The following is a 15,164-nucleotide window of genomic DNA, read 5'->3' as shown; positions in this document are numbered from 1 at the left end:
AAGCCTCCTAATGATAGTCATCCACTGATTTATCACCTACAGAATGAGAGGCACTTACTGTAACATACAAAGCTAAATCTGACTATCTTATTTGCCCTCGATATAACTAAACGTTTCATTTTAAGCAATCCTGCTCTTTAGGTGCTATGAACAGTACATTACAGTATATATTTAAATAAAGGTTCTCGCAAAGTATGAAATGAGCACACATCAGAATATTTGCCTTGATTTATTTCACAAACACTTTGACCCAAGTGGTGTACAAGTGAGGCAGATAATATCAAACAACTAGAGTTGGGGTGCTTGAGGCCAGGCTCTGAGTCCTCATATTGTTCTTCATTCATTTGTTTTGAAAAGCACTGTAAAAATCTAAATTATTATTATTATTATTATTTCATCCATCCATTTTCTGAAACCGCTTATCCGATTCAAGGTCATGGGGGTATAAAGCCTATCCCAAAGACTACAAGCGCAAGGCAGGGAACAACCCAGGATGGGGCACCGACCCAGTTATTATTATTATTTGCTTTCAGTATGACTATTTTTCTGTACAACTTTAATTTTTTATGTCTGTTATCATATCCCTACTTTAAATGTCATTCTGCTGTCACTGTTTATATATATACCTTGCATGTGACAAATAAAACCCCTGAATCCTATTATTATTATTATTACATATAAATTAATTTGCAGCATATGACTGCAGCCAATCCCCTCCCCAACTGTTATATTAGTGTAGTGATTTTACGGCATTTTTCAGACACAGGAGTCCTAACGCATTTAAAAACACCACCTTCTCATTATGACTAAACGCATTAAGCATTACATAGCAACACACTGTTATCCACATGCTTAAATGAAGTTACTGGGCCACACTGAAACCAATGATGTTAAGTTTGCTTATGGCACCTACACCTAGACAGTTGTTAAAATAATGTAACTAGATGACTGGATAAATTGAGACGATGCAAGCAAGCAAGTTTCAATGCATTGAATTCATTCTATGTATCAAGCAATGGATTGAGGGGCTTTATGGAATCTAGCTGGGGACACATATATGCAGAAAGAACATACTGTAGCAAGTAAAGTCAGGCACACTATCACAGGTAATGCAGCTAATGTGAAGTGTGCATTTACAGTCAAGTTACCACAGGAGCAACCACAGTGGTAACAGGGATGATGGGGAAGATGGAAAATGAGAGTCTTTGGGAAGATGTGTTGGGGACGATGAGAAAGTCCTGTTTAGAACACGGCACAGATCTCCCTTTGTGTTTGACAAATCATTTATTTCTTAGTTGGAATTACGTAATGGCCATTTTAAATAAATGATTTTAAATAAATATAAACTGTCACGCCCTGCTCCGTCCGCTCCTGATGTGTGCCACGCCCCCTCCTTATCCACGTGTGCTTTCCCGATCGTGCCCAGCTGTTCCTTGTTAGTTTGGCTTGTCTGCTGTATTTAGTCCGCGTCTGAGTCTGTTACCCCAGATCCGTCATTGATGTTTGTTGGTGTCTCTACCCTGTTGTCTGGAATAAACCCCGTTTGCCTGCACTCTCGGCTTGCTTCGCCTGCTTCCCGGTTCGCTCGCTCACCTACTCCAACATAAACATTTTAAGTATTTGTTTATTGTTCCATTTATAATTTTTTAATTTAGATTCATGGTCTGGAACTGAGCTTGCGTTTTCCCAGATTCGGCTACCCAGCCCCAGTAATGGACTAGGTTGTGTCTCAGACACGGTATTTTTCGAAGTTTCACAGTATACTACGGTATTTTTTTTTAAGTATGACTGGCTGTTTACCACATTGTACAGGATTTTACAGGACACATTTCTGTTTTACGTTTTTGTATTGTTCCCACATTAACTATATTATTTTATTATTAGTCATTGCGCCTATCCGCTACCTTAATGATAACATACGGCTAACGTGTTTGTTGGCTAACTGCTTATAGATTAGCGGCTAATGTTAAGGTGTGCGCCGGCCAAGTTAACATTTTTGATAAGTGTTTAATAGTTCAATGTTGCTGGAACACCAGCTTTACTGACGCTGTGTGTGACGAATGAGGCGAAAACCGTCTCGTGCAGGGAGCAAGAGGGATTGTCCATAATGGATGTAAGTATGGCCACCATCCTTCTCCGACCCACGTCCGCAGTGGAGTCCAAAGAGCAGCACAGAACAGAACCAGCACTCCTGACCATCTTATCAGTCTCTTCCTGTCCCTCTCTGAGCTCCCGCATCCCCAGCAGACCACCGCGTAGAAGAGAGCAGATACTGTGTCCTAAAAAGTCCTTAGCAGCGTCTTGCACAAGACCTCAGTCTTTTCAGCAGGTCGAGATGGCTTTGGCATTTCTTATACAGGGCATCTGTGTTACGTGACCAGTCCAGTATGTTGTTGATGTGAACAACCAGGTATTTGTAAACAGACACAACCAATGGAGCAGGAAGATGATTGCATCCTACACTCCAATACCCAGTCTATATGCAAACTAAAGAGGGTCTTGGGTATAGGCATGACATAGGAGGTCTTCCACAGGGTAGGGACTCTATCCAAACTGAGGCTGCAATTGAAAATGTGCAGAATGACCCCACATGCATTAAGGCTGGACAATTCATCCAATTTTAATTTTAACTACTATTTTGGCTTCAGACTGTTTCCAACCCCTTTTTATTTGTTTCTCAGTTAAACTATATTTAGAGGTCAATGAAATCCACTGTCCACTTGTCTCTTCATTGATTGGTCATTCTTGAAAACCCTCCTCATGTGCTGCACTCTGCTGGCCATATGGGCAGTGGGATCTGACTGCCCCTACTGACCATTTTCATATTCTCTGTGTATTGCCTTAAACTTGCCAAAGAAGCAGCAGTTTCCAGCATCATCAACTAAACACCTGTATTCATTTAAGGTAAAATGATTCTTATAAAACATACCACCCTGTTTCTCCTGTAAGGCTCTCTGACATTGTACCTTTATGGGGAAATGCCTACTCATATCATTTGCAGAACACTTTTAAACTACAGTCAATCCATGCATCATTCTTCTACCCTCTGTTCTTGATCAGAGTCACGGGGGTTCCTGGAGGGGGTCCCAGGCAGCATAGTGCTCAGGGTTAGGTTACATTTGACAATGCATGATTTAGCTAAACAACTGAGAAAAACAGGACAATACAGCACTGCCCCCTTGGGACCTTAATCTTCTAGTCACACGGCCAAATGAGCCAATTATATGACTAAACTCAATTTACTCCTCAATGTATTTTCATGGAAAAATGTCTGTGCTGAACTGACATCACACCCAGGGTATTTCCTGTGTAGGCTCCAGGCTCACACAAACCTGCACTGGACAAGTAGTAATGGTAAATGGCAGGGTGAATGATCACTTTTTGTTTTGCACAAAAAAGGAACATATAATTAAAAATATTACAATTCACATATAATAGAAATGCTACAATAGAATTCTCTCTTTGGTATAGCAGTCTTAAAATATTATTCTGTTATGTCACCAAATGTAGGCTATATCTCGAGCCATAGACCATTTGGGAAATTCTAAAACACGATAATAGACATTTATCAAAAATGATTCGTTTCGTATTTAATCGGCCTTCCCCAATAATGCATATTTATGACATGGTCTTAAGATGGTCTTAATTTTATTCATGTGCTGCATCTGCTAAAAAAAATTAAAAGGAAAAAAACGTTGCTGTAGTGTAAGAACAACTCGAACGTGAATAGGTCTGATAAGGCTTGCGCTGCGATCCAGTGACACACAGTCCATGTGCGGACTGTTTGATAACAAAGCGGCGTGCAGCCCCGCCTGCATGGAGTGGGAGGTGCGGGGAGGAAGAGGACAGTAGAGGAGGAGGAGATGATGATGAGGATGAGCGGGGGAGGGGTTTGTTGTGACCGGGAGTATCCTGCTTCCAAGATGGCGGCGTCCATGGAGTTTAGCTTGGAAGATCTGCCTTCGGATCCTTTGCTGCTAATTTTGTCCTTCCTTGATTTCCGGGACCTGATCAGGTAGGCACTTGTCTCGGCTTGCCTGGCGCGTCTAGTTGCTCGTCGGAGTGGACGCGGCCGTAGGGACTGGTGTTAGCACGGCGCTAGGTGCTGCGTTAGCGCCCCAGCTCCTTTCCTCTTGTTTTGAAACATCTCGGGCGTTTTGATTAATTATCCATGGAGCAAGAGGGTTGCTTAAATGGTGTAGCGCGGTGTCCGTGCGGATCGTTGCTATAAATCGAGGCCATGTTTATACTGCTGGTTGGGGAGCCGATTCCTGTGGACTAGCTCATGTCGTCACCCTGTCCGCTGCTAGATATCACACATTCACCCACCATTAACGGCTAAACTAATGGCATACCCAGTGCCTGCTGCCCCGTCTTTTAAATGTGATTGTATTTCGTCTCCGCTCACGTCAGTTTGTTTCTGTATATTTATTTGGCCGATCTGCTCCCCTCTTGACTTTACTGGTTGATTTGTATTAGATTGTGTAAAATCGGTGTAAACACCCACGGAGCTGGGTCTCTAGCCGTATTATAACCCCGTCAGTTGTCGTGAGTGACTACAATCCGTGCATTTTCACCAAAACGTCTGTGGTTTCACTATGGTCCCCTACTATGTCTCAGCTGCAGTTATGTCAGCCGCCGCCTCCACGGCCTGTCCGGACACAACCCGCTGTGGAAAGGACTCTGTCAGAAATACTGGCTGTTATCCGAGTAAGTGGCCAACCAGTAGTTCTCTTCTGTTTTCTCTGGCCTGTACTACGAAGCAGGGTTACTGGTTTATCGGGGTAACTTGTCGGATTTAAGGTACCACAGTTTAAATGGACTTAATATTCGTTCACTTACATTTTGCCCAGACTACCTTAACTGAAATCCGACAAGCCAGTAACCTCGCTTCGCAGTACAAGCCACTGATCTTACCTGCATCTGCTTATCTTTTTATTTCTCAGTGGAATACCGGACCAGTCCACTAGGTGGCCTAGTTTTGTGCGAGCAATGACCTTACGAACTCTGTCATGTATTTTGACTTGTTTTTCCAGCAGTCGCCACAGTGCAAAGTGAAACCAACTTCTGGGGCCTGTACTACGAATCGGGGTTACTGGTTTATCGGGGTAACGTGTCTGATTTAAGGTATTCTCTTAAATCCGACAAGTTACCCCGACAAGCCAGTAAACACGCTTCGTAGTACAGACCACTGGTTTTGTTAAAGCTTTGTCACTTATTTAAGTTTTTTAAAAATTATTATTTAAACCTTTATTTTACCAGGCAAAGCATTAAGAACAAATTCTTATTTACAATGCCAGCCTTGTTACACATTTTGGCCAATTTTTAGTTGACAGAAATAAAGGTAACTGTTGTTGATATTGTAACACACAGCACTACAAGATTGAGCAAGCATACACACCTACTCCTTCCCTTTGTGTCCATGTGAAAAGGTATAAGGGCACTTTTGCACTGCACCAGACACCAAAGTTTTGGTGCTAACAAATCAGCACCCTTTCTGGTTTTCTTTTTCCATTGATTTCTGGTTCTGGCTCAGTACCAGTACTAAAGTGCCAAACCTACTGTGGTACTCCTTTACGTATTTTGAGGTGGGACTTGCAAACATGTTCATTGTTGATTGATGTTCTGTCTTTGAAACACAGAATACAACCACCATCATGAAAAATTGTATGTACTTAGAAAACATTGATAAAGTTAAAAAAAAAGAAATCATAATGGATGGGTGGAACAATGAAGAGACCAGGGCTTTAATTGCAATCTGGTCGGGAGAACAGATTCAACAAAATGTTTCTTCAACACATCCTAGCCACCAATTATCATCATATGCAGCCACGACATAACCTTTGCTGCTTGCAAAGTCAAGTGATTCCCTCAGTGTGCACTTACACTGGACCGATTTGCACACCTCACTCACCTCTGACGAATGCAGGGCATTTATTAGCCATATTTACTAGCCAAATGGGCCTTTTTAATAGTATGGCAAGTACAGGTGTCTGCAATGACATTAATGAAGCTTCCATTAAATTTCATTCTAGCATATTTGTAACCTTAATTAATATTATTCCTTACACCGGTGCTTGTTATACTATTTCATGTCAGTTTGGCTGCCATTAAAAAGGCCCATCAGTGATATGAAACCATGTGATGCTACCTTTTAAGTCAAGATATCTCAGCAACACCTTTAAAAAAAAAAAAGACCAAATTTTCTGGTGATGTTCAAGACATTATGATATAGTTTTAGTAAAAAATTGATCAATTTTGAAATATGTTTTTTTCGTTATTGAATTTTTAATATTTTAATTGGTTTTTACATAGTAATTATTCATATGGGGATGGCACATTATTTGTTCAATCTATAGAGCGGACATTAGCTTTAAAACAATATGAAGACCACTTCTGTGCAGCTTACATTAAGGTAAAAATATCCAGTCAAAGTCATAGCCCCCCCCCTCAAAAAAAGTTAAAACTTTGTTCACTTTAAATCTCCCTCAGTATTGATTCCAGATATGCCCATTTTCAGTTTCATGAGTTACTCATGTGACCAAATCAGCATGCCAAATTTAGTAAAAATTTGTGACGATGAGGTCCGAAAGTGTGATGACTTGACATGGAATGATCCAATTTCCTTTCCTATGACACAGTAAAAATGTTTTAGCAGAACTTAAATCCTCCCTGCTCCCAGCATATTTTATCACCAAGATAAACCAAATAACATTGTTTTGAAAATGCCATATGCTGCAGTATAATGTCCAGATATTATGAAGGTATGAAAAAGTTCTCTGGTCTCAACCCAGCTAACTATCCTTTCAATGTATAAATTGCATGTGCATTATAGGAAATATCGATATTAATATAGCACAGCACCCGGCCCTGCAATATACTATAATAGTGTGTTTGAATTCAGCACAAAACACCCCCCTTGTGTTGTAATGATGTCATTCTGCACCAGTACTAGTGTTTCAGGCCAGTGGAAAATGAAAACAAGAAGTACGATTCATTTGGGTGCTGTTTTGAAATGGTAAAAGTTTGGTACCCGGTGTAGAGGAAAACTGCCCTAAGAGGCTCAGTCAGTAGATGAGCAGGTTAAAGCCAGGTGAATTCTCTGTTGTCTTTTTTAAAGACATTAAAAGAGTAATATTACCCTCCACACCATGCCTCTGTCTGCATTTATTCCACTGTCTGCCTCTCTTACTCGTCTGCAACACAACATTAATGTCAGAAGTGGGATGTAAGACCCGCAACTGGATTCTATGAAGCGGGTGAAGAATATGCCCTCATCCCTAGAACACATGAAGTGGGCTACTGAGCTCCAGGAAGCAATCTCCAGTATGCCGGAATGTAACCAGCGCTAAGAAGATGACAGAAGAACAACACCAGATAGGATTTAGCCAGCGGCATCCGATTGCTGGAGCTGAAAGAGACAGCTGCAATTATAGAAGCTGGCACAACGGAGTGGCAGGTGAAGGTCACAGCCAAGAAGGCTAAAGAGACCAGTGGGAGCTGGAGCAAGCAAAGCCAGTGAACCAGCATCAGATGGTCTAGGGCCCCTGGAGGGCAAGGGATGGAGCAGCCACCCCAAGCAGAGACGCTGGGCTTCTAAGGCCATGGGCCCAACCTGCTCTGCTAGTCCATGGAAGTAGGCAGCCAGCTGCCCCTAAAGCAGCCTGGCTATGCTTCTCCCCAAGTACAATGGGGAGGACATCACTGGTTATTCACTGGAGTTGCTGGAGGTTGTGATGGAGCGGAAAGTGAGGGACAAATTGCTTGCCATCATGGAACATGAGGCTCATTCCCTCAATAGGAAGCTGACGGGGAAGAGATGTTCTCAAAGCCAGAGATTCATTTTCCCCAAATGCAGAACAAATGCAATACAATTACCAAGGGTTTGAGAGTAATGTAATTTCAATTCTCTGTGTGTTCTGTACTTGTGGCAGAATTGACAATAAAGCTGACTTTGACTTTGACTTGACTTTGAACTGATTGCTTCAGCATTCTTGTAGCAGTACAATACACCAATGTTTGCCAACCAGGTCCTCAGGGAACCCCGGACAGTTCATGTTTATGCTCCCTCCCAGCCAATCGGGAACACCGAATTCCTGGTACAGGCGCTGGGAGCTGAGAGGAAGCAAAAATGTGGACTGTCTGGGATTCCCCGAGGACTGGTTTGGGAAACACTGCAATACACTGTCTGCACTTTATGCCTTTTTACACGAATTCTGATGCATTCCTGCAATTTGTACATACAAATATGATCCACTTCATAATACTCATAATGCCCCATGTAGAGAACGGATGTACAATATAACATTTACACTGCATCATACAGCATTGCCCTTCTTTTTTGCAGTAGTAATAACATTGCACTGTTCTGAAAGTAATTGTATACAGACAGTCCCCAGGTTAAGATTGTCGGCTTACAGACAACTCGTACTTATGAAAGGACTGCTATAAAGCCTAATATATAATAAATTTGTGTTAAATACAATCATTTGTAATAACAAATGCATGCACTACTTGGTGATGCTCATGTCAGCTCGAGATACAGTGCCGTAAAGCACTGTATGTAGTTAGTAATATAATAATAATAAAAGAGTATATAAGATTATGTACTGTTATTTTAAGATTTTTTTTATTGTATTTGGAAGTGTTTTATAAGTGTAGAAAGGTATATATGATATATATTATACTGTCTTGTACTAAGACAAACATTTGACTAACTGATGCTAAATAAGAACCATATGTACCTGTTCCGAATCATCTACAATTTTTGACTTAAAGACAGACGTAGGGAATGGATCTCATTCGTAACTGAGGGACTGCTTATATACACTGCCTGGCCAAAAAAAGGTCACCATTTAAATTTATATCAGCAAATACTTAAAAGCCAATGACTAGATCATTATTACAGCTCAGCAACATTATGCAGTTAACCAGTAAGTAAAGTCAGCTGAGTACCTGAATCTACTGAATGGCCAGGTTACACCTCCATCCATCATCAATGGATTTTTTCTTCCCTGTTGGCATGGGCATATTCCAGGACAAGGATGCCAAGATTCAATGGGTTCAAATTGTCAAAGAGTAGTTCAAGGAGCATGAGGAATCATTTTCACGTGTGACTTGGTCACCACAGAGTTGTGACCTTAACCTCATTGAAGGTCTTTGGGATGTGATGAAGGAGGCTTTATGGAGTGGTTCAACTCACTTGTCAATACAGGATCTTGGTGAGAAATGAATGCATATCTGGATGAAAATAAAGGATGAGATGTTGCATAAGCTTGTGGAAACAATGCCATGACAAATGTGCACCATAATCAAAGCTAAAGGCGGCCCCACGAAAACTTCAAATGGCGACTTTTTTTTTGGCCAGGCAGTGTATCTGCTCTAAATTGTTAATATTCTTTTCTTTAGTACCCATATATATTATTTCATACATTTTTTATGCCTCTTTCCTTACTGTAATTGTGTTTATCCCTTTTTCATCTGTATATCTTCTGCTAGCAAACCAAATGGATTTCCCTCCGCCAAGGGAATCAGTTAATGTCACGTCTGTCATTTCAAGTAAACTGTTATAGCTATTATTATAATGTTGATAAATACCAACATGTTAGTATTATATTTAATATTCCGCCATTGTACCTTTTATGTTAATAAGGTCAAACAAGACTCAGAAAGGTCAGAGCTGGAAGGATCTCTTCCAGGAGTTTTACGGCAACATGGGCCGTTACATTGATCATTACAGTACATTGAAGAAGGCCTGGGATCAGCTGAAGACATACCTCAGCCAAAAGTGCCCCAGAATGATCACCTCTCTGAAAGGTAGCTCAGCTAGGCTTCCGACACCCCTTCTAGGGCTATTCTGGCAGTACAGTATGTAATACTGTTCTGTAACATTGTTTATATTGGTTTGTAATAATTAAATGATTGGTAAATGATCACTTGGCAGCAGGATGTAGATAGATTTTTAATGCTGCATATTTTGAATACTTTATTTAAGTAGTTGCTGACAGCTAAATTACAGGTCATCTTGGCAGCTGTGGTCCCCCTAATATTGCCGTGTCCCTGTCACGGTGTGATCTGACTCTTGATTGGTGTTTTTGGGTTCTCTGTCAACAGAGGGCGCAAGTGAGGAGGACCTGGATGCTGTGGAAGCACAGATTGGCTGCAAATTGCCCAATGATTACCGCTGTTCCTTCCGAATACATAACGGACAAAAGCTAGTGGTTCCTGGGTATGAAAGAACTGATGCAATGCTAAATTTATTTGTGTGTGGTCCAGCTTACTGTTGAGTGTACTTCTCATTAATTTACTGTTAATTATTATGCACAATTTACTATCAGACTTAACGTATTCCATCATTCTCTTCTACTTACAGTTGATTCAGGGTGTACTGTTTACTGTAGCTGTACTGCTTGGTGTTTGCTAGCATGCTGCTAATTTATGTTTACTGTTTACAGATTGATGGGTAGCATGGCCCTGTCCAACCACTATCGCTCCGAGGATCTGCTGGATATCGAGACAGCAGCGGGCGGCTTCCAGCAGCGCAAAGGCATGCGGCAGTGTCTGCCTCTCACCTTTTGTTTCCACACAGGTCTGAGCCAGTATATGGCCCTGGACAGCATGGAGGGGCGCAGTCGCGGCGAGATCTTCTACCAGTGCCCTGTGAGTGCTCCCCACCAGTCAGCCCTCACGCTTGCCCCGTTGGCTGCCAAAAGCCGGCAAAACGCCTCGTGGTGCTGGCAAGGGACTTGATTTTAAATTAAAAGCTCTCAACCTCTTGGAGGCTTAAAATTTATTGCTCACGCGCCTCGCGCCGCCATCTTGGTGCATTGTCAGTCATGGTAATGGAGTACTCCTAGCACATCCGAGCAAGCAAGTCAACTCAAGTAGTATTCTCACATCAATTGTATCTTGTACACTGCATACGGTGATGTGAATTAATGTCATATAAAACATTATATAAAAGCACAATAAAATGAAATAAACACGTAAGATATAAATAGAAAATGAATATTACCAGATGTGACACATACACATTGAATGCAAAACACCAACACAAATGAAGCTGACTAAAATTTTGGAGGTTTAATTTCTTTATTTCTGGCTGGAAATGAGAACTGTAAAGAGAAAAATGCAGATGAAATATTTTAGTCTGTTCATGGGTAATTACAAGTATAAATCTCATGCTTATTCATCTTATATATTGTTTATCATTGTTTTTTTTTGTCATGTAATGGTAACATTAACCAGTTATGTTATTACTATTGTGGTTTGATCTTACATAAGTGAATGTGTTTTAAAGGTAAATTGCTGATTGATTAATTTTATTGTTTATTTCTTATCCCTGGATCTGTGGAACTGAACACATTGAAACACTAGTCATTTTGCCGTTATTTTTACCATTGACTAAGTGACCTCCACAATCGTAAAGAATCCTTTACCTTTCTCACAAGCACTGCTGTCGTTACAGCCAACAACAGACGGTACACAGGGAGAATCACACCAGACGGGAAACTATGCACCAATATGGCGGATGATTTAGGGCACCTTCAGTAAAGTTACATTACTGTCGGGGAGTGCCAGATAAATAAGGCTCCATTTCCCATTGTGAAACTGCATCGAAATGTGACTTTTCTCTCCTGTTTCATAGGATCAAATGGCACAAGATCCTTCTGCAATTGACATGTTCATTACAGGTGGGCTGTGAATTTCAGTGTGGTTCTTTTTTCATTACTATGGTTTAGGTGTTGGGGTATCACAGTGGTTAACACTGTCGCCTCACAGCACTGGGCCCAGGGTTTGAGTCTCCACCCTGTCTCCATGTGTGTGGAGTTTGCTTGTTCTCCCCGTATTATTGTGGGTTTTCCTCCAGACACTACGGTTCCCCCCCACAGTCCAAACACATTCCAAGGTGAACTGGAGTTACCAAATTGTCCATAGGCATGAATACTGTGTGTGTTTGCCATGTGATGGGTTGGTGCCTCATCCTGGGTTATTCCCTGCTGTATTCCATGCTAGACTGAATAGGACAAGCAGGTACAATGGGTGGCTGGGTGTTTGTGTTGTCGGGGAGGCACAGTATTTCATGGGTTTTTATAACAATGCAAGAACACTCAGCGCAAAGATTCCGTCCCTGTGTGCAGGTCTAGCAGGTGTGTGGTACCTGTACTGGTTTCTGTGTGGTGATTGGCTGCTTCTGTCCCTGCATCCTAGGGTCCAGCTTTACGGAGTGGTTTACCTCATACGTTCACAATGTGGTAACAGAAGAGTACCCCATCATCCGGGACCAAATCTTCAGGTTTGACTGGTTTTCTGGGGCATGCCACTTACATAGTATGTTCCTGGTCACTCTTAGACAACCTCATGCCATGTGAAATTAAATGGAGACTCACCTCACACCCTTTCTGCCTGAATAAATGCTTCTCCTTATATCCCATATGAAACTGTCCCAAGCATACTGAAGACTGACTTCCATGAAGTCGTTAACAATAGTTTTGCACAGCTCACTGAACACTTTAAGTGTGTTCAGTCATTTCACTAAGTAGAACAGTTCTTTGCTGGTGCAGGTACATTTAACATACAGATGGAACTGAGGCTTTCGGATTTGGTCTGCAACCTCTTGGAATTTCTCACTCTGTGTCCTCAGGTACATCCATGATAAGGACTGCGTGGCCACCACAGGGGACATCAAAGTGTCTGTATCTACCTCCTTCCTGCCGGAGCTCAGCTCTGTACACCCCCCACACTTCTTCTTCACCTACAGGATTAGGTAAAATGGGGGCTGCTACTTTCAGTTCCCTGCTGATTGCTAACCCTAACACTAACCATAAATAACCCTAACACTAGTTTGGACAGTAATGGCAATCCTAACCATAACCCTAACCGAGACTGAAAACCAATGCCTAAACCTAACCCCTAATACCAGTGCTGATGTGATTTGTGGGGTGTCTGAGCAGTCAGAGATTCACATTGGTGTGGTTTCTGTATCAAAATTTTCTCTAAAATGTTGAATATTAGTTACTATGAAGAGAGCAAGAAGTGCAGATGGAGAGTGGTGTATGGCTCAGTGGGTTAATCCATCCAGGTTCTTTTCTGTCAATCCAAACCATTAAAATGAGGCTGACTGGTCAATGACAGGGCTTTCCTAGCCTGCAGTTGGATGTAGTTTTGCTTCTCATAGCAAACATCTGGCTTTTCAGTGTTTTGGGGGCTTTGGTGAGTCTCAGTGCAGAGATGGGACCCTGGAGATGTCCAGGTAGCGAATGCAGATTTCTCATCAGAGATGGAGACGAAGGGCAGCTGCTTGACACGGGTTCCCACGTTTCCCCAGAATCGAGATGGCAAAGAATGCCCATCCGGAAAACATCTGCCAGCTGGACACGCGATACTGGAAAATCACCAATGCCAATGGCAATGTGGAGGAAGTTCGGGGGCCTGGCGTTGTGGGTAGGGAGCCGCTCGGATTCAGTGCCGCAGATAATGCATGTTTTTTTTAATCTTTACTGGTAGTTTAGTTAAAATTAAATCCAGGCCTTATTGTACAATACATGACTTGAATCAGATAAAAATGTAGAATCTGCTATGTTTGTCCAAGCATAAGGAGTTTTGTGCCTTCTTGGTAAATATGTGAGACACAGCGAGCCATAGCATGTGAGGCTGAACCACTTGTTGACTTTGGATGCAGGTGAGTTCCCGGTGATGTCGCCAGGGAAGGTCCACGAGTACGCCAGCTGCACCACCTTCTCCACCACCTCTGAGCACATGGAGGGCCACTACACCTTTCACCGCCTGAAGAACAAGGAGGAGGAGTTCAACGTCACCATCCCTCGCTTCCACATGGTCTGCCCCCCATTCCGTGTGTCCGCTGTGCGGGCGGTAAGTGTCCTAGGAAGGAGTTCTTCTGTGTGTGTTTTTGTCTGTCTGTGTATCAGTCTCTGTCCTGACGTAGCCTGTCAGCTGGTTTTCCACACATAACTCTCCATGCTCCTCAGACCCTTGTCTTCCTTCCAGCACTTGATCTCTCCGCTCTGTTTAGATATTTCGTCAGCAAGGCTCAGTTTCTCCCACCTCTCCCCAGCAGGGTTCCACAAGCAGCCTCTTGGGGCCCCCCTTTGACGAAAACTCGTCAGACACGGACGACTATGAGGAGGGGCAGGGCCTGAACATCCCGCCGCCTAGTGGGCGCTGCCCACGCCATATCTGACACAGCTCTCCAGGGCAGGAGCGGGGGTGGTGGGGGAGGGGGTAAGGGGCCTGAAAACCTCTTCCTTCACTGTTATTGATTAGTAAGCCTTTTGATTAATAAATTTTCTTACTGTGTTATAAGAATGGACATCCTGGGACCACTGACCCTGTGGACATTTTCCTTTGCCCGGTGGCCTCTTCACTTGATGTTTTTCTTCAGTTTATTCCATATTTTTCTAGAGTATCAAAAGCGCTGTGCATTGCCACTGAAATTCTTGTACTTAAATATTAAGAATCAGTGTACAGTAGTGGATCCAAGGCAGTCTAGATTATTCTTATATAACTGAAGTGAAAATGCTGACAGGAGTGATTTCCAGGGGTTTAAAATATTCTGCACGGAGTGTCTTTTGTGCTGCCAGGATGTTGCCGTGGTGATTAATGAGCGCACGTTTTTCATTGGCAGTTATACGGACCAGTCGCGGTCCTGTCTGAAAGCCCATCTGATGGTAACATTCTCCATGGATAGATGTTAATGGGGATGCTTTGCGAGCCGGGCAGGAGAGCACTGCGGAAAGCGACTGAGGCTCTCACTGGCTGTCTACTCCCTCTTGTGATGGTGTGGTACCATGCTTTGTAAGCTGTGCACTTTCATTGAACAGAACCAGTACAGGACCCATCCAGCTTCCCTGCCCACAACATCTACTGATTTACATAGCAGCCTTCACCCCCTTTCCCACTCCACTTGGCCCCTCTAGCTCAGCTCACTACACATAACTAATCGTTTCTATGGTGTGTCGACCATGGTGATGTTTTCAGTCTGAAATTCAGCAATGACAGTCTGTCCGCTAACAGTCTCCATGGGTACTGAGAGCAGGCCAGGAGGGGGGGGGGGTGGCCAGGAGGGGGAGGGGGGGGTGGCCAGGAGGGGGGGGGGGGGTGGCAAGAAGAGGGGGGGGGGGTCTGCAGGAGGGGGAGGGGGGTGG

At 42.8% G+C, this 15,164-nt stretch overlaps 1 protein-coding gene across 2 annotated transcripts; it reads left to right on the top strand.

The window, feature by feature from the left end:
- Positions 1-3,741: 3,741 nt before the first annotated feature.
- fbxo3 (F-box protein 3) lies at positions 3,742-15,077 on the top strand. 2 transcript variants are annotated; one of them, XM_023817423.2, is made up of 11 exons: positions 3,742-4,015; positions 4,621-4,710; positions 9,653-9,816; positions 10,114-10,228; positions 10,455-10,659; positions 11,648-11,693; positions 12,211-12,295; positions 12,644-12,766; positions 13,328-13,443; positions 13,682-13,872; positions 14,075-15,077. In XM_023817423.2, exons 1-11 carry the CDS (start codon positions 3,864-3,866, stop codon positions 14,198-14,200), a joined length of 1,413 nt encoding a protein of 470 aa, XP_023673191.1. In that variant the 5' UTR covers positions 3,742-3,863; the 3' UTR covers positions 14,201-15,077. The 2 variants fall into 2 exon arrangements, with proteins under 2 accessions (XP_023673191.1, XP_023673192.1); XM_023817424.2 differs by having other exon boundaries at positions 3,743-4,015; positions 14,078-15,077.
- Positions 15,078-15,164: the final 87 nt, after the last annotated feature.

Source organism: Paramormyrops kingsleyae, chromosome 13, assembly GCF_048594095.1.
Source record: "Paramormyrops kingsleyae isolate MSU_618 chromosome 13, PKINGS_0.4, whole genome shotgun sequence".
NCBI classification, from domain to species: domain Eukaryota; kingdom Metazoa; phylum Chordata; class Actinopteri; order Osteoglossiformes; family Mormyridae; genus Paramormyrops; species Paramormyrops kingsleyae.
Note: the sequence above shows the minus strand (reverse complement) of the source record. Positions and strands in the feature narration are given on the sequence as shown.